At 28.3% G+C, this 20576-nt stretch overlaps 1 protein-coding gene across 1 annotated transcript in view; it reads right to left on the bottom strand.

Moving 5' to 3' along the window:
• The window catches only part of LOC148169413 (uncharacterized), a 54267-nt gene extending 33973 nt beyond the window's left edge, over positions 1 to 20294 (bottom strand). Inside the window, exons 1-2 of the mRNA XM_088043073.1 lie at positions 19595 to 20294; positions 6296 to 6574 (exon numbers count right to left, since the gene is read on the bottom strand). Coding sequence (XP_087899199.1) covers positions 6296 to 6574; positions 19595 to 20294 — 979 coding nt within the window. The remainder of the gene's footprint in view (positions 1 to 6295; positions 6575 to 19594) is intronic.
• Positions 20295 to 20576: the final 282 nt, after the last annotated feature.

The following is a 20576-nucleotide window of genomic DNA, read 5'->3' as shown; positions in this document are numbered from 1 at the left end:
AATATCAAAGAAACCAAAGAAAAGAATCAAAGGTAGAAACCAAAGAAGGAAATTTCAAAAGAATGTGAAAAAAAGAAAGAATCTACAAAAAAATTGAAGAAAAATCTAAAGCAAACTGAAGAGAATCTAAGAATATTTAAAGAGAATTTGTGCACAATATAGAAAAAAAAATTCCAGATTCTTATTCTATTATTTCAATAATTTTCCTTTGTCTTTTGTGTCTTTAATAGTATGTTCATTGTGTAATTCTCTTTTTCACATTCCTTAAAGAATCTTAAGAAAATCTAACCAGAACTTCTAAGAAAAATGTGATAGAATTTATAGAATATTATAGAAACCTGTAGGAAATTTGAACAATATAAGGAGTTAATGAAAATCTAGAAACTCTAAAAAGAATAGAAAAAAAATAAAAACATTTCAAAAGAAAATTTTGGGGCTCTATAAAGAATCTATAGAGAAAATTCAAAGACAATCTACAAAGCATAAAAAATATAAAAAATACAAAAATTTCGGAAGACAAAAAAAATTCAGAAAGAATTTACAAAGAATTTTAAGAAAAATCTAAAGCAAACTGAAGAGAATCTAAGAATATTTAAATAGAATTTGTGCACAATCTAGAAAAAAAAACTAAAAAACTAAAATAAAATTAAAATTCCAAATTCTTATTCTATTATTTCAATAATTTTCATTCTTTTGTCTTTTGTGTCTTTTATAGTTTGTTAATTGTGTAATTCTCTTTTCACATTCCTTAGAGATTTCCTTCTTTGGTTTCTACCTTTGATTCCTCTCTTTGGGTTCTTTGATATTTGAATTCTTTAATTTTTTCGAAAATTTGGGGATTTTTAGGTTTATCTGCCATCTCCTGTAAATGTTGTGCAATTTTCTTGGAATTTGTTTGAAGATTCTGCACAAAAATAGCAAACAAATAAGAAAATATAGAAAATCTAAAAGAATCTTAAGGAAATCTAACCAGAACTTCTAATAACAATGTGATAGAATTTATAAAATATTATGGAAACCTGAAGGAAATTTAAACAATATAAGGAGTTATTAAAAATCTAGAAACTCGAAAAATTATAAAAAAAATTAAAAAAATTCAAAAGAAAATTTTGAGGCTCTATAAATAATCTATAGAGAAAATTCAAAGACAATCTACAAAGTATAAAAGAAATATAAAGAATACAAAAAATTCAGAAGCCAAAAAAAAATCCAGAAAGAATTTACAAAGAATTTTAAGAAAAATCTAAAGCAAACTGAAGAGAATCTAAGAGTATTTAAAGAGAATTTCTGCACAATCTAGAAAAAAAACTAAAAAATTAAAGAAATCAAATATCAAAGAAACCAAAGAAAGGAATCGAAGGTAGAAACCAAAGAAGAAAATTTCAAAGGAATGTGAAAAAAAGAAAGAATCTACAGAGAATTTTGAGAAAAATCTAAAGTAAACTGAAGAGAATCTAAAAATATTTAAAGAGAATTTGTGCACAATCTAGAAAAAAAAACTAAACAATTAAAGAAATCAAATATCAAAGAAACCAAAGAAAGGAATCGAAGGTAGAAACCAAAGAAGGAAATTTCAAAGGAATGTGAAAAAAAGAAAGAATCTACAGAGAATTTTAAGAAAAATCTAAAGCAAACTGAAGAGAATCTAAGAATATTTAAAGAGAATTTGTCCACAATCTAGAAAAAAAAACTAAACAATTAAAGAAATCAAATATCAAAGAAACCAAAGAAAGGAATCGAAGGTAGAAACCAAAGAAGGAAATTTCAAAGGAATGTGAAAAAAAGAAAGAATCTACAGAGAATTTTAAGAAAAATCTAAAGCAAACTGAAGAGAATCTAAGAATATTTAAAGAGAATTTGTCCACAATCTAGAAAAAAAAACTAAACAATTAAAGAAATCAAATATCAAAGAAACCAAAGAAAGGAATCGAAGGTAGAAACCAAAGAAGGAAATTTCAAAGGAATGTGAAAAAAAGAAAGAATCTACAGAGAATTTTAAGAAAAATCTAAAGCAAACTGAAGAGAATCTAAGAATATTTAAAGAGAATTTGTCCACAATCTAGAAAAAAAAAACTAAAAAACTAAAATAAAATTAAAATTCCAAATTCTTATTCTATTATTTCAATAATTTTTATTCTTTTGTCTTTTGTGTCTTTTATAGTTTGTTAATTGTGTAATTCTCTTTTTCATATTCCTTAGAGATTTCCTTCTTTGGTTTCTATCTTTGATTCCTTTCTTTGGGTTCTTTGATATTTGATTTCTTTAATTTTTTCGAAAATTTGGGGTTTTTTAGGTTTATCTGCCATCTCCTGTAAATGTTATGCAATTTTCTTGGAATTTGTTTGAAGATTCTGCACAAAAATAGCAAACAAATAAGAAAATATATAAAATCTAAAAGAATCTTAAGGAAATCTAACCAGAACTTCTAATAAAAATCTGATAGAATTTATAGAATATTATAGAAACCTGAAGGAAATTTGAACAATAGAAGGAGTTATTAAAAATCTAGACATTCTAAAAAATATAAAAAAAAATACAAAAAATTTCAAAAGAAAATTTTGAGGCTCTATAAATAATCTATAGAGAAATTCCAAAGACAATCTACAAAGCATAAAAAAAATATAAAGAATATAAAAAATTCAGAAGCCAAAAAAAAATCCAGAAAGAATTTACAAAGAATTTTAAGAAAAATTTAAAGCAAATTGAAGAGAATCTAAGAATATTTAAAGAGAATTTTTGCACAATCTAAAAAAAAATCTAAAAAACTATAATAAAATTATAATTCCAAATTCTTATTCTGTTATTTCAATAAATTTCATTCCTTTGTCTTTTGTGTCTTTTATAGTTTGTTAATTGTGTAATTCTCTTTTTCACATTCCTTTGAGATTTCCTTTTTTGGTTTCTACCTTTGATTCCTTTCTTTGGGTTCTTTGATATTTGATTTCTTTAATTTTTTCGAAAATTTGGGTTTCCAAGAACTTCTAAGAAAGATGTGATAGAATTTATAGAATATTATAGAAACCTGAAGGAAATTTGAACAATATAAGCAGTTATTGAAAATCTAGAAACTCTAAAAAGGATCTAAAAAAATTAAAAACATTTCAAAAGAAAATTTTGAGGCTCTACAAATAATCTATAGAGAAAATTCAAAGACAAACTACAAAGCATAAAAGAAATATAAAGAATACAAAAAATTCAGAAGCCAAAAAAAAATCCAGAAAGGATCTCTACAAAGAATTCTAAGAAAAGTATGTGGGATGAAAGTGAAAGAGAATTCAAAAGATCTAATAAAATTAGAGAGGATCTAAAGTTAATTTAAAACAAACTTAAAATCTTTAAAAATGAACGAATTAATAAGAATCAAGAATCAAGAAGAAAATCCAAAAATAATTTAGTGAAAATTAAAAAGTCCAAAAAAATGAAAATCTAGAGAATCTAAAAGAATTGGATAATCAAAAAAAATTGTAAAATGTAGAAGAATGCATAGAAGAATATGGAAGAATTTATGATTTCAAGGCTTTAAAAAGATCAAAGATAAATAATCTATGATGAATTAGGTAGAATTTAAACAGAATCTATAGAGAGCAGATATATTCTGAAACAAATTTAAACAGAATCAACAAATAATCAGAGGAAAATATATATAAAGTAAATTCAAATAAAAATCAGAAATAATTAAGCACAGCCTAGAAAATGTAAAATATAAATACAAACAAAGCTAGAAAATTTAAGGTCAATCTAAGAAAAATTAAAAAAGAAATTATAGACAATAAAAAAAAATCTAAAAAGAAAAAACGTAAAAGAAGAATTTGGATTGAAGAAAAAAAATCCAAAAAATTCAGATATTCAAAAAAGTATCGGAGAAACGTCTAAAGCAAAACTATCAACAATTTTGTATATTTTGTATGTACCTACTTAAAAAATCCAAATATGTAGAAGCAAAAGTGAAGATAAAAATCAGAAAATCAAATAAAAAAGTATCTAACGAAACGCGAAAAGCTAGAGTATTCAAACAAAGCTAGAGATCTAAAAAATCTTGACAGAATCTAAAAAAAAAAACAAAACATTCAAGTTCTAAGAAGAATTCGTAATAAAAACACAATATATTAAAAAAAATATAGAAAATTCAGAAGGAAAAAAATTCGCAATCAACTCAGATTTAGATGGAGAATTTCCTATTAAAAGGGAGTGCGAGAGTTTTAGGACACCTGTATAAACTCCAAGAGATTCAAGGAACTCAACAGAATTTGAAAAAAAATGAAAGTACCTAAGTTGAAAGAAAATTCAAAAGATCTTAAGAAATAAAAGAGAATTTAAAGAATTGAAAATGAAATAAGAATTTAGTTAGAATTTGAAAAAAATCCAAAAAGTATTTTCAAAAAATTTAGAGAACGAAGAAAATTTATTAACAATTTAGACCAATTTAGAAAAATTTAAACAGATCAAAAGTATCATATGAAAGAAAAAAAATAACTTATAGAGTAGTCTAAAAAAACTTCCAAGAACTTCCAAAAGAAATCTGGCGAATTTACGGAGAATTAGGCAGAAGTTAAACAAAACTGAAAAACATATAAACTAGTACTAATATAAACACAATTAAAAACAAATGTATAAGACATAGTCTAGAAAATTTACTCAGAAGCAGAAATTTAAGACAAATTTAAAATAAAACTATACTGTAGATAAAGTAAAGAACATATAAATATAAATAAAACTAAAGAATTTAAAGTCAATCTAATTAAAAAAAAAAAGAACGTAAAGAAGGAATACAAGCAGAATCTAGAAGATCCAAAAAAGCGAGATTATCTAAAAACAATTTAAAAAGAAAAACATCTAAATAATAATAAAACGTTTATTGTTTAAAATACGTTTATTTCAGGACAAAAAAAGTTGAAACAACTAATTCCTAATAGGGAAATAGGGAAATAGTCTACCAGACGCCAATCAAAAGTGAAATTAGGTAAATCTTGAAAATCAAAAGAAAATTTAAGGATAGGTAATCTACTAGAGAAAATTTTAAAATTAAACTAAAGATACCAAAATTTCGTTTGATTGAAATTGAATGCAAAAACTTTTTGAGTGCACCATTTCGCATTTTTTAAGATAAGGTTTTAAGATAAGTTGCTAAAGTTATCGTATAAAAAATAAGGTGTCCTTGGTTCAATACGCACGTTTAGATTAGTTGAAAATAAATGAGTTGCTAGAATAAATGTGTTAAATAGGGTGCCCTTGGTTCGATACGCACGGTTGTTAAATAGGGTGCCCTTGGTTTGATGCGCACGGTTGAATTAGTTGAAAATAAAACAATTGCTGGAGAAGCCGTGTAATAAAAAAAAGGATGTTGAATAAATAGAGCTTTCCGCGTTCGTCATCTTTGCTTAAATTAATTGTAAATAAAACAAATTTCTTGTCAGTCTCTGAAGTAACCGTGTGAAATAAAAGAGTGCCCTTGGTTCAATACGCACGGTTATATTAGTTGCAAGTTGTAAATAAGACAGTTGGCTTGCTGTAGTAATAACTGTGTAAAAATGGGGTGCCCTTGGTTCGAAACGCACGCGGTTAGAAAAGTCGAAAATAAGACAGTTGTTGGAGTAACCCTATGAAAATAGGGCATCCTTAGTGCGTTACTTACTTTTAATTAATTAAACACAATTTCAGAAGAATGAAAATAAATCTAAAAAATTAAAAGAAAACCCAGAGAATTCAAACAAAACTGAGGATACCAAAATTTTGCACTTGCAATTATTCTTAGAGTGTCCTTGGTTCATATACGCAAAGGAGTTAAAACAGCTGCTGGAGTAAGTAGGAAGCCCGAGGGTGCCCTTGGTTCGATACGCACGCCATTGAATTAAAACCATAAGACAATTGCTGGAATAACCACGTAAGAATAAGGTGCCCTTGGTTCGGTACGCATGCGTAGATTATTATTAGACTCCTTTGCGTAAAAAAATCCCCAACTTTTCGCAGTCATAGGAAAACATGCCGCCGCTGTTTACGCCGAAACCGCCTAGTTTCACTCGAAATTAATCACAGCCATTAATCAGCATGCACTTCAGAGTCTTCCTGCAGTGGAAAACCCATACAACTTTTAATTCCAGCCGCGCAGCACCTTGCCTATTCTTAGAAATGTTTATTGAATCATGAAAAAGCCGCCATCCCGGCACCCCATTACCAATCACCGATAAGCCGGCAATCATCATCATTAAAGATTTTCGATGAGATTACCGGATTCGGCATCTCCCTTGAGAGAAATAACAGCGTCCGGTCCCTCCGGAAAAGAGTTTAATCACTTTACCTTTATCGTCGTCATCATCATCGAACACTTTACATTCGACATTGAGCGGACTCGTGGATCTTCCAGTAACGCTGTGGCGAAGATGTGCGATGTGCTTGGCAAGAATTGTGCCTGTTCTTGGGCAACCTGCTTTGGCTTCGAAATCGCTTCTTGTTAGTTCGCATAGTTCGGTTCCGGTGATTGGGAAGTTCTCGAAAGCGGGTTTCGGATTGAGCGAGAATTTCCGAGAACACCATGACAGCCAAGATTTAATGTGGGTGTTGGTCCATTCGAGAGGATCTGTGATAGAGAAAGAGGTTATTAAATTATTAAGGCGTTCATTAAGTAATCACAAGGCAGAACGAATTCAAATTATTAACTATAACAAAGTTCTTGTAATTTTATTTATGATTAAATTGTGTACACAGAAATGTTTTGTGTTTTATCCTGCGATAATCATAGAGTTGAGGTGCCCTGCGGGTAATAAGTAATTATTGATTATTGATTAATTATGAAGTTATAAAAATTATTAATTTTGTACATGTAGAGGAAACGGAGCGCTTTAAATTGAAGTAATCAGTTTTAACCTAATGCTAATCTTATGTGACTTAAACGTTAAAAACTGCGTTTTTCAAAAATCAAAATTGAAAAATCGGTGACAAACTTAACCTGTAAGGTTCCTTTTATCGCCAAAAGTATGAAAATGATACAAAAATGTGAATCAAAAGATTTAGAAAAGACATATTTAAAAATTCTTAAAAACAGTTTTAATCGTTTTATGACAATTGCTTCTACTCGTAAAAGCAAACTGTGGCCTTGAATTTTTAGACTTTTTGTAAATTTCAAATTGTTCTGTTCATTTTTAGCGTTTTGAATGCTCATGAGTACCGCTACACATTATTATTTGCGTTTTATTGCTATTTTTGCAAATGATTTTTGACAATAATTGAAGTTTAAGAATTCACAGAAAAAAATTCTTGTACAAAAAATTCAAATTTTGTCGTTTCTGCTTTATTTATAATTTTGCAATTTTGCGCAGTTAAAAAGCAAGTCCAAATTAGTATCCTCCCATAATTTAGTTACTGTGGCGTAAAAATAGCAGAATCACAAGCTTAAATACTAATATATTGTTTTTGGAAAATTTGGTTCATCTTTAAAATAAAAAATTCCAAAATTTGTCTTGTTTGACGTACAATTGTGAAATTTAACTCAATTAATAAGCAATGCCAAACAACTAATCCACCCAAAGTGGATTGCTGAGGTGTTAAAATTACCCTTAATAACAATTTTTGACAACTTTCGGTTTAATCAAGTTCAAATTAGTCACTTTTGCTCCGTAAATTTGAAATTTGGCGCAATTGAGTCAAAATAACTAAACTCAGCAAATATCATTTGACGTTTAAGTTACCAGAGTTACAAATTTTAATATACTGTTTTTGGAAAATTTTGGTTCATCAGAATAAAAAATTCAAAAATGTGTTTTCTTTGGCGTTTGATAATTTTGCAATTTAAAACAATTAATGAGCAACCTTAAATTACTAACTTCCTCAAATTTCACTGCTGTGATGTTGAAATCGAAAATTTAGTTTCTTTTACTTACAATTTTGCAATTTCACACAGCAAACCCAAATTACAACCTCTCCAAATTTGATTGTTGTGATGTAAAAATCACCAGAATTACAATACTTAAAATAAAATTTTTGCTAGCTTTCGGTTCATTCAAATAAATATTTTTTAAAAATTAGTCGCTTCTGCTCTATGAATTTCAAATTTGGCACAGTTAGTGACAAAGTCCAAATGACCAATTTTCCCAAATTTGATTGCTGTGGCGTTAAAATTACTAGAGTTACAACTATTAACATGTTTTAAGGAGTTGGTTCATCCTCAAAATACAAAAATTGAAATTCTTTAGGTCTATTTTTAATTTTGCAATTTAGTGTGATTAATAAGAATTTATTCTAAATAAATACCCTGCAAAATTTTATTCCTTTTGTGTTGAAATTACTAGAGATACAACCCTTAATAAAACAATTCTGCAATTTTCGGTACATCCAAAAAATAAAAATTTATAAAAATCTGTCGCGTTTGCTCTATAATATTAAAATTTTGTACAAGTACTAACTAACTCTAAGTTACAAATTTCCTCATATTTGTATCCTTCTATTTGTCCTAATTCAAGATTATCTTTAGCTTCAAAAATGCCGAAATTTAAAATTTAATGAATAACTTTTTTTAGATTCGCTTCGAATTATTTTCCTTTTTATGCTAATTTCTTGAAGCCTTTGTTCGCACAGCCTCTTTTAAATTCCTTAAACTTTTCATTCTAGTCTGAAACAAATTAATTAAATAATTCATATTACTACATATTGCTTTGAATAAAATTTTACAAAGTAGATTTAAAACTTAACGGATAATAAAACACAATAAACATTAAAAATTTGTTATTTTTGCAAATGATTTTTGACAATAATTGAAGACTTAGAATTCACAGAAAAAAATTCTTGTACAAAAAATGCAAATTTTGTCGTTTCTGGTTTATTTATAATTTTGCAATTTTGCGCACTTAAAAAGCAAGTCCAAATTAGTATTCTCCCATAATTTAGTTACTGTGACGTAAAAATAGCAGAATTACAAGCTTAAATACTAATATATTGTTTTTGGAAAATTTGGTTGATCTATGTATAAAATAAAAAATTCCAAAATTTTTCTTGTTTGACGTACAATTTTGAAATTTAACTCGGTTAATAAGCAACGCCGAACAACTAATCCACCCAAATTGGATTGCTGAGGTGTTAAAATTACCCTTAATAACAATTTTTGGCAACTTTGGGTTCAATCAAGCTAAAGTTAGTCACTTTTCAGAACGAATTAAACTTATTAATTATAACAAAGTTCTTGTAATTTTATTTATGATTAAATTGTGTACACAGAAATGTTTTGTGTTTTATCCTGCGATAATCATAGAGCTGAGGCGCCCAGCGGGTAACTATTTTATACTAAATTAATTTTACCTCTATGTGGTGTAAATAATTATTGACCAGCTTTCTTCGACGCTTTTTGGTGTCAATTTCTATTTATTTACTTTTTGGTTTCCAGTCAGTAAACTGGCACTTTATTTAGCAACCTCATTGTCATCTTCTAATATTTTTCTTCGCGTTACAAATATCAATAAAAATTATCAGAAAAAAGTTGCGCCAAGTTTCACCTTAAAATTAACATTTAGCTTTTTTTTTAATTTACATAATGTGCAACCCGATTAGCAAGCAGTTTGGGTTCATTTTTGCTTAAAAAGTAGAGTTTTCACATTTTTCTTAATTATTCTTTTGAACGTTTCGTCTAAATGTACAGAGTCCGCCCAAAATCGCTATTAATTATGAAGCTATAAAAATTATTTTTTTTGTACATGTAGAGGAAACGGAGCGCTTTAAACTGAAGTAATCAGTTTTAATCTAGTGCTAATCTTATGTGATTTAAAGGATAAAAACTACGTCAAAGTTGAAAAATCAGTGTTATGTTCCGTTTGCCAAAAGTTAGAAAATGATATAAAAATGTGAATCAAAAGCTGTAGTAACGAGATATTTAATAATTCTTAAAAATAGTTTATATCCTTGTAAGATTTATAACAATTGCTTCTGAAAGCAAACTGACCTTGTATTTTTAGACGTTTTTAAATTTCAATTGTTCTGTTCATTTTTAGCGTTTTTAATGCTCATGAGTACCAGAAACCAGAAACTACAAAATTTTAATTTTTTGTTCAAGAATTTTTTTCTGTAAATTCTTAAACTTCAATTATTGTCAAAAATCATTTGCAAAAATAACAAATTTTTAATGTTTATTGTGTTTTATTATCCGTTAAGTTTTAAATCTACTTTGTAAAATTTTATTCAAAGCAATCTGTAGTAATGTGAATTTTTTAATTAATTTGTTTTAGACTAGAATGAAAAATTTAAGGAATTTAAAAGAGGCTGTTAAAAAAGTTATTAATTAAATTTTAAATTTCGGCATTTTTGAAGCTAAAAGAGTCTTGAATTAGGACAAATGGAAGGATACAAATATGAGGAAATTTGTAACTTAGAGTTAGTTAGTACTTGTACAAAATTTTAATATTATATAGCAAACGCGACAGATTTTTATAAATTTTTATTTTTTGGATGTACCGAAAACTGTAGAATTGTTTTATTAAGGATTGTAACTCTAGTAATTTCAACATAAAAATAATAAAATTTTGCAGGGTATTTATTTAGAATAAATTCTTATTAACCACACTAAATTGCAAAATTAAAAATAGACCTAAAGAATTCCAATTTTTGTATTTTGAGGATGAACCAACTCCTTAAAACATATGTTAATAGTTGTAACTCTAGTAATTTTAACGCCACAGCAATCAAATTTGGAAAGATTGGTAATTAGGACTTTGTCACTAACTGTGCCAAATTTGAAATTCATAGACCTGAAGCGACTAATTTAAAAAAACATATTTTTTGAATGAACCGAAAGCTAGCAAAAATTTTATTTAAGTATTGTAATTCTGGTAATTTTTACATCACAACAATCAAATTTGGAGAGGTTGTAATTTGGGTTTGCTGTGTGAAATTGCAAAATTGTAAGTAAAAGAAACTAAATTTTCGATTTTCAAAAATTTTCAAAAATAATACATTAAAGCTTATAACTGTAGTCATTAATGCTAAAGTAATAATTTAGGGAGGTCGGTATTTTGGTTTTGTCACTAACTTTGCCAAAATTTAAATTATAGAGTAGAAGCGACTTGAAAAAACATTTTTCTTATGAACCAAAAGTTACCCAAAATTTTTGTTAAGGATTGTAACTCTGATAATTTTAACATTGCAGCAATGAAATTTGAGAAAGTTAGTAATTTAAGGTTGCTCATTAGTTGTTTCAAATTGCAAAATTATCAAACGCCAAAGGAAATACATTTTTGAATTTTTTATTCTGATGGACCAAAATTTTCCAAAATCAATATATTAAAACTTGTAACTCTGTTAATTTAAACGTCAAAACAATCATATTTGTTGAGGTTAGTTATTTTGACTTAATTGCGCCAAATTTCAAATTTACAGAGCAAAAGTGACTACACTACATATACATATTGCTTTGAATAAAATCTTACAAAGTTGATTTAAAACTTAACGGATAATAAAACACATTAAACATTAAAAATTAGTTATTTTTGCAAATGATTTTTGACAATAATTGAAGTCTTAGAATTCACAGAAAAAATTCTTGTACAAAAAATTAAAATTTCGTCTTTTCTGGTCTATTTATGAATTTGCAATTTTGCGCGGTTAAAAAGCAAGTCCAAATTACTATCATCCCATAATTTAGTTTTTGTGGCGTTAAAAATAGCAGAATTACAAGCTTAATTAATAATATGTTGTTTTTGGAAAATTTGGTTCATCTTTAAAATAAAAAATTCCAAAATTTGTCTTGTTTGACGTACAATTGTGAAATTTAACTGAGTTAATAAGCAACGTCCAACAACTAATCCACCCAAATTGGATTGCTGAGGTGTTAAAATTACCAGAGTTACAACCCTTAATAACAATTTTTGACAACTTTCTTGTAATTTCTTGTAATTTTATTACTATTTATTATTATTATTGTAAAGTTCTTGTAATTTTATTTATGGTTAAATTGTGTACACAGAAATGTTTTATTTTATCCAGCGATAATCATAGAGTTGAGGTGCCCTGCGGGTAACTACTTTATACTAAATTAATTTTACCTCTATGTGGTGTAAATAATTATTGGCCAGCTTTCTTCGACGCTTTTTGGTCAATTTCTATTTTTTTACTTTTTGGTATCCAGTCAGTAAACTGGCACTTTACTTACCAACCTCATCGTCATTTTCTAATATTTTTCTACGCGTTACAAATATCAATAAAAAGTATTAAAAAAAAGTTGCTCAGAATCAACATTTGGATTCTTGCGCCAAATTTCACCTTAAAATTAACATTTTGTTTTTTTTTCAATTTACATAAATTGAAACCCGATTAGCGAGTAGTTTGGGTTCATTTTTGCTTAAAAAGTAGTGCTTGCACATTTTTCACAATTATTATTTTCTTGTCTAAATGTACAAGGTCCGCCAACACTAGTGTCCCGCCCAAAATCGCTATTAATTATGAAGCTATAAAAATTAATTTTTTTGTACATGTAGAGAAAATTGAGTGCTTAAAATTGAATAAATCAGTTTGTTTTAATCTAGTGCCAATCTTATGTGATTTAAATGCCAAAAACTACGTTTTTCAAAAATCAAAATTCGCCAAAAGTTTGAAAATGAAAAATGTGAATCAAAAATTGTAGTAACGAGATATTTAATAATTCTTAAAAATTGTTTTACTCCTTGTAAGATTTATAACAATTGCTTCTACAAGGTGTTTATAAATGTTTCTAGCATCAAGCGTGGTTTTGGAATTCCTGCTATTTTGCCGCTTTGTTTTTATAGTGAATACAACTATCTAGAAAATTATTTATAATGTTACTTACTTCAATGACGTTTTAGTTACGGTTTTGTGTCCAAGTTTTCGATTTTTAGGTTTTCAACCACAACTGGAACAGTTTATTTCTCAAAACTTACTTTGCTTCACGTTTGAGGTTAACTGCAAATGTCAGTAGACAAAGGGAAACCCACATTTGTAAGGATCGGCAAATTTCTTTGACATTTCATAGCCACCCTTGATGCTAGAAACATTTATAAACACCTTGTACATAATATTACATAAATATTGTCATGTAACTTTAGCAAAAGATAACAAATTGTTTAACATCGCGTTAGAAAGCAGTCCAAATTAGGAGAGTCAAACAGATTTTAAAAACCGTTTCGTTTTTTAAATAGTTTGTTGGAAAGCTTATTTAATTACCTTTAAAATGATCATTCATAGCGTTTTAGAATTTTGCAAGTCGTTTAGCACCATCTTTAGTAGTCCAGATCTGATGGAGCAAAACCGACTTCGAATTTAAAATGAGGAGCCAATTTTTCTTTAGAAATGACATTTCATTGCTCCAGTACATATTTCGTACAAAATTTGTTGCCTGGAGTTATTTAATTATGAGTATTAAAAAATTTATATTTAGGTACGTAGAGCCTAGCAGCAAAAAACTTAACCTGTAGGTTTATAAAACTTAAAAATGTAAGACGTTTGTCAAAATAAATAAAATAATTTTTGAACCATTTTTACGATAATTTCATTAAAATTGGTTTCTCATTTTACTGCGACTTTTCTCTGTTGATCTACGATCAAGTTAACTACAATTTAATAGGATAAGTTTTGATAAATTGTATCGATTTCGATTTATGCGCATTCAAAACATGCATTACTTTGGTCAGAAAAGAATATTCGCTTTCAAAAATGGACGGTAAGAATCGTTCTTCAGTAATAAGTGTATTTTATAAAACCAATTTTCCAGAGAATTTTCTAAAAATAGCCCACTTTTTGACGATTGGCATCTTCAGTTGGAAATTCGTAAAATGGCTTAACCTTATAATGACACTGTTCCTAATAATCTGCACGGTAACACAAGCTTTAGTCTTTCTTATAACATTTCAATCAGACTACTTAATTAATTATGGTCCTTTCTATTGCATTGGGTCATATGTAAGTTTACAAAAATCACTTATTTTTACCTCAGAAATGTTTCTAGGGTCTTATTTGCTTTATATGTCAGTTCAGAGGCATGAAAGCTCTAATCGGAATTCTGGATTCTATTAAAATCTGGAAATTAAAGGATGCCACAAGTGAAATACGCAAAAAAACTAAACAGTCAGAACAGTGGATCACCCTGTATATGTTTTTATTATTAACAGTGACAATGTTAGGAGTGGTAGGATTTGTGATACCAGCTGACAATGACTATGACGTGGTTTTTATTTTGAGATTTTTGGAAGATAATTTTGGGCAATGGGTAACAACAACAAATGATTTTTTTCGTACTAATTTTTATGACGTAGGGAATTTATTTGTATTCATGGATGAAGATACCATTTATAATTCCGTTTTCCTACATTTTAGTCACAACTCCAGCTTTCATGCTTTTGTACTTTCTTGGTCATCTGAGTTTTCAAAGTCAAATATTGATGCACCGAATTAGATGCCTTAGTATGGTCGAAGCAACTGATCGGTCATATCACCATCGAATCAAGAATAATTTATTGTTTTGCGTAAAACAACATATCCGTTTGATGACGTACGATAAAATTAAAATTTTCAGACTTTTTTCCTAATTTTTTTGTAGATTTTGCCGCTCTGCTTTCGCTTCACTCCAAGTCTTTGTACTCCCGTTTCAGGTTGTTGGTACGATCGGAATGGCCAGCGTTGTGGTTTATTATTTTTCGGTAAAATGTAATGTGTTTGTTTCCTACACTATTTTTTCTTAGTTTAAGGGAACATTGTCAAATCATAGTTATTTTCGAGTGGCCGTGTTGGCAGCCGGTGACGTTACTATTTTAGCAGGACTCACAGCTGGGGGCCAAGCAATTGAAGACACGGTGCGTCTGTTAATATCTATTACTTATTTTTTAACAGTTTGAAAACATTCTGGGGACTTTGGGCGAGGTGGAATGGTATCATTGGGATGAATCTAACAAACTGACTTATCTTATTTTTTTAACGAATGCTGCTTTTACTCCCAAGATTAAGTACTCGGAGAATCTTTCTTTGAACTATAATCTGGCATTAGGGGTAAAATGTCGAATAATATGAGCCGTGTTAATTTTTTTATGTTTTAGATGATGAACGCATTGTTTTCAGTGATATCAGTCATCTACAATTTGCGTCAAAGTTAAATTGCCTAATTATAATCCATGTTGGTAAATTTAAATGTTTAGGCCCTCTTCACCTGAATTTTGTCACTTCAATTTGTCGTTTTACACATTATTCTATTCATTTTAACTGCTAAATTTGTAGGCGAGTGAGGTTATATCAAACAACGTTTTATCTACGACTCTTAATTAAAAAATGCAAAATTTTGTTACAACTAGACAGGTTTAACAAATCCTCTAAATGTTTTTGACTAGTCAATTTAACTGTGTGAATTTTGTCACTTTCTTATGGGGTCGTAAGAAAAAGATTTAGTTGTTCGTTTTCAATGAGTGCATCAAGAAGAAAGAAAAGAGTTTTAGTACAAGGTGTTTATAAATGTTTCTAGCATCAAGGGTGGCTATGAAATGTCAAAGAAATTTGCTGCTTATTACAAATGCGGGTTTAGATTTTTCAACTGACATTTGTAGTTAACCTCAATCATGGAGCAAAGTAAGTTTTGAAAAAAAAACTGTTCTAGTTGTAGTTTGAAACCTAAAATTCATAAACTTGGACACAAAACCGTAACTGAAAACTCGTATACGTAAAAGACATTTAAAATAATAGTGAACATAGTTATATTCACTATCAAAACAAAGCGGCAAAGTAATGCATGACAGGAATTCCAGGCATCTTTGATGCTAGAAACATTTATAAACACCTTGTATAATATAATGCAATTATTAAAGCACTAAATCAGAAAATTTATCTACCTTAAGTTGAAATGACTGCAATAACCGAGAGTTATACTAATTGTCATCTCAACCCTGCAGTTTTTTTTCACTAGTAGGTTATTTCTACAATTTATGTATAAATTTATTATGAATAATAAAATATTATTGCATGAACATAGATTTTCTTTATGAGCTTAGAAGAAATCTAGGTGGGATCTAATAAGTGATCCTTTTTAAAATGTTTTTTGTCTTATATTGATCGTTTAATCGGTGAAATAATAAACTTTATTATTTTTTTATTCTTGTTTTTTTAAAAATGATGGTTTTTTGTATTATTGGATTATGATTTTACATCATTGGTTTACTGAATTCTTTAATTATAATTGGACGCATACGTTTATTATTTTCTAGATTCGCTTAGAATTATTTTCTTTTTTATGCTAATTTCTTTTGCACAGCCTCTTTTAACTTTATTAAATTTTTCATTCTAGTCTAAAACGAATTAATTCAAAAAATTTCCAAAACAACTACATATTGCTTTGAATAAAATTTTGCAAAGTAGACTTAAAACTTAATGGATAATAAAACACAGAAAGCATTAAACATTTATTAAACTCAAAGTTATATTTATTTAAATTAATAATAACAATAATATTGTTATTAATATTCTTGTTAAAGTGCAACTATCACACACTTTTGTTCTCCATTCACCACCAGCCAAAAAAGCCATATAAACCTGTATTTTGCAGACATTTCCTGTCATCTATAGGGCCCAAAAATGTAGAGAATCTAAATAAAATCTAAATAAAATTTAAATAAAATCTTGAGATATTGAATCTAAAAAACGTCTAAAAAGAATTAGAAAAAAAACTTTAGACTTTATAGGTATCTTTAATGTTGATTGAGAATCAAGATAAAATTTGTAAAAAATAAAAAAAATAAAAAAAAACGGAATCTTAAAAAAATAATAAATTCCTTGCAATATCTTCAATATCTCGGAAATCTAGAAAAAATCTACAAAATTTAAACAAATTTAAGTAGAGGAGAAAATTGTAAAAAGTATATGGAAACTCAAAAGCAATTTTGATAATTTAAGAAGAGTCTAAGGCAAAGCTATGGATGTTCAAAAGAATATAATTTATATAAAACATAAAAATTTAAGAAAATCGGAAAATGTATCAACATAAAATGTAAATCCAATCTTGTAAAAAACAAAAATTATCTAAAAAATCTACCAAGAATTAAAATAAAAAAGAATCTAGAAAGAATCCAAAAATTTTTTTTCATTTTTTTCCTAAATGTAATTTTGAAATGTGGCACAGTTGATAAACGAATCAAAAGTCATAAAATCTCCAAATTCATGAATAAAAACATTTTTGGTTTCTTTTTAAAATAAAAATAGGTCATAAATAGGTCGAAATGAGTAAAACCTCCAAATTTTACTGTGACGGAAATTTTGGTTCAACTTCAAAAATTATATTTTTTTGCTTTTTATTTTTGGAATTGTGCACAAATAATATACAGGATCTATAGTAGTAAAACCTCCAAATTTAACTAATTTAGGATGAAAAATGGCCAAAATTACAAAATTCCCTGGAAACTAAATAAAAGTGTAATCGGAATTCAAAATAAATTTTTCTAAAAAACTTATTTCTTGCTCTAAAATGTTGAAATTTCGCACAGATAAACAAATTGGAAGTAATAAAATCTGGAAGTTTTATTGTTTTACAATTACGTAATGATTTACGTAACAAAAATAACGGATTTAGATAAAAAGCGGTGGAAATTTTTAGGTCTTTAAAATGAAATTTAAAAAAATTCTGTTTAGGGCTCTAAAATTTTGAATTTAGCGCACATAATAAATAGATCAAAAAAAGTAAAACGACAGAAGTTACCAAATTCCATAGAAAGTGGAGAAAATGTTCGTTCGAACTCAAAATAAAATTTTCCAAAAATTCTGTTTCTTGCTCAAAAATTTAGCAGATATGATAAGTAATAAAATCCTCCAAATTTCAGTGTTTTAAGATGAAAACTGCTAAAAAGTCGCAGAAAAAGGTGTAAAATTTTAATACGTCCTCGAAATGAAAATTTCTAAAAATTCTTTTTCACCCACTAAAATTCTGAAATTCGGCACAGATGAAAAGCAAATTGAAAGTTATAAAACCTAAAAGTCTTACTGATTTAAGAGGAAAACTACAAAAGTTACACCATTGGATAGAAAGTGGTGGATTTTAGTTTGTCTTCAAAACAAATTTTTTTAAAAAAGTTTTAAAAATTCTATTTTTTTGCTCTGAAATTTTGGAGTTTAGAACAGTTTATACAGTAAAGTACGTAAAGTAGAATAAGTAAAGTAAGTAGAGTAAGTAAAGAAAATATTGGTTCGTTTTCGAAATAAAAATTTATAAAAATTTTTTTCTTTAGTCAAATAATCTTTAATTAGTCAAAAGTGCTAAAACCTCAAAATTTTCCTGTTTTAAGAATAAAACAGCCAAATTGCCAAAATTTAATAAAAAATGGTGAAACTCTGGTCTAATTCAAAAAAAAATTTCCAAAAATTCTATTTCTAGTTTTAGTTTCTAGTTAAATTTTAGAATTTGAACAATTGATATAATACACAGGTTGAAAATTGCAAAACTTCCAAATTTAACTGCCAAAGCTAAAAAATAATAAAAAATAGTGGATATTTTTGTTTCTTTTGTAAATAAAAATTTCTATTTCCTGACTAACATTTTGGTATTCAATGTCGTTGACAAGCAATTCGAAATATCACTGCTTTGAGATAAAAATACCACAAGAAAGGAATTTAATAAAATGTGGTGGAAAATTTTGGTTCATTACAAATAAAAAATTTCTAAAAATTTTGTTCCTTTCTTTAAATTTTTGGAATTTAGCCCAGTTAGTAAACATATCGAAATTAATAAAATCCCCAACAGTCCACTGTTGTATCATTAAAACGGCCAAAGGTACGAAATTTAATAGAAACTTTTGATCCATTTCAAAATAAACTTTCCAAAAATTCTATTTTTGCTCTAAAATTTTGAAATTTAGCATAGTGGATTAACAAATCAAACGTAGGAAAACCAAAAAATGTTTACTGTTTAATGTTCAGTTCGTCTTCAAAATTAATATTTCTAAAAATTCTATTTCTTGAACATTTTAAAATTTAACACAGTCGGTAAAAAAATCTACAAATTATATTTTAGGAGGGTTGATTAACAAGTCAAAAGTAGTAAAACTTCTGAATCTTACAGTTTTAGAATTAAAACTGTCAACAGTATCAACGTTTCATTTTAGGTGCGCCCTTAAAATAAAAATTTCCAAAAATTCTGTTTCTTACTCTCTAAATCTTTGAAATTTAGCACAATTAATAAAGAAGCCGGGAGTTGTTTGAACTGGAAATTTCACTATAAAAACTAAAATAAAAGATTCAAAAAAGCAATAAACCAAAAGTATGAAATGAAATGAAAATTTCTAAAACTACTATTTCTCCCACTAAAATTCTGAAATTCGGCACAGATGATAAGCAAATCGAAAGTAATAAAACCTGAAAGTCTTACTGTTTTAAGAGAAAAATTGCAAAAGTTACACCATTGGATAGAAAGTGGTGGATTTTAGTTCGTCTTCAAAACTTGCTAAAAAATTTTCAATTAATTCAGTTAACACAGCTCGAAAATAGTAAAACCTCCAATATTTGCTGTTGTATGATAAATGTAAGGTAAACCAAAAATGGTAAAATGTCTTAAGCAACAACAGATGATGTTAAAAACCCGAGAACATATTTTTTGGAAAAACTGGCAGAATTTTGATTTTTCACGTCCATAAAAAGAACTTACCGGAAGGAACTAGAACCATTTCTTTATCAACATCGCTGTCGCTGTCTGCTTCAGCATTTTGGCTCGAATTAATACTGTCGTTTGATTTGCATCTTAATCCAACTCCCGTCGGATCGCCAGTCTCATCGTTTGAGGTAGATGCTGTGCCACTGAACGCTTCAAAATACGTTTTGGAAACTGGCAGTAACTCAGTAAACTCGTAATTATCACTATCCTGAGAAACTTGACTAGAAGGTGGAGATTCTATATGCAGATTCTTCTCAGCCTCCGACAAAATAAAATCCATCGTTTCACTCGACAACATATCGTTGGGTAAAACGGGCAATTCTTCTTCCGACAGTCCATCATTCTGCGATTGCGAACTCTCATCACTAAGAAATCGTTGCAAACTGTCTCTATAACTCCGCACTTCACTTTTCTCACTGTCCATAATTCCATTATTGCAACCTTTTGCACCACTCAGCACTGACTGCGTCGGGACCGCTGGTACCGTCTTAAGTTGACTTATTGACTCATCCTGTTTCCGAAAAACGGTTCCGCCGTGACTCACTGGAAGCTGAGATTTTGAATCATTCACCTTCACCCGCGTGCTCAACAAATGCTTCAATAGTTCGGAGGTTTTCAGCTTTTGGAACAACGAATTGTCTTCTGATGTGTAACTTTTTCTACTGACCGTTGATTCACCACTTTCAGAGATCATTGCTAACTGATTCACGCATCGAATTCTGGGAAAACTTTAATTTTATATGAGCCACGCACCCAACTTTCGTTCTTCGCGGTTGACGGGGAAAACCCAACGTGTCTTACATCCTCGAGTCCTTAATTACTTCCGCTCGGAATTGTGCGATTTTTCGCATACGTTTGCTTCGGATGCTGTAATAGTACTAAGCACCTTCGTAAACCAGTTGGTGAATGAAGTTGAAGCTGCGATCAATTGGCTAAACTTGCGTACCGAAAAAAAACAGGAACTCCTCTTTGACGA

Source organism: Gnatocerus cornutus, chromosome 8 (genome assembly GCF_029298725.1).
Source record: "Gnatocerus cornutus isolate USDA-ARS CGAHR chromosome 8, icGnaCorn1.1, whole genome shotgun sequence".
NCBI lineage: Eukaryota > Metazoa > Arthropoda > Insecta > Coleoptera > Tenebrionidae > Gnatocerus > Gnatocerus cornutus.
Note: the sequence above shows the minus strand (reverse complement) of the source record. Positions and strands in the feature narration are given on the sequence as shown.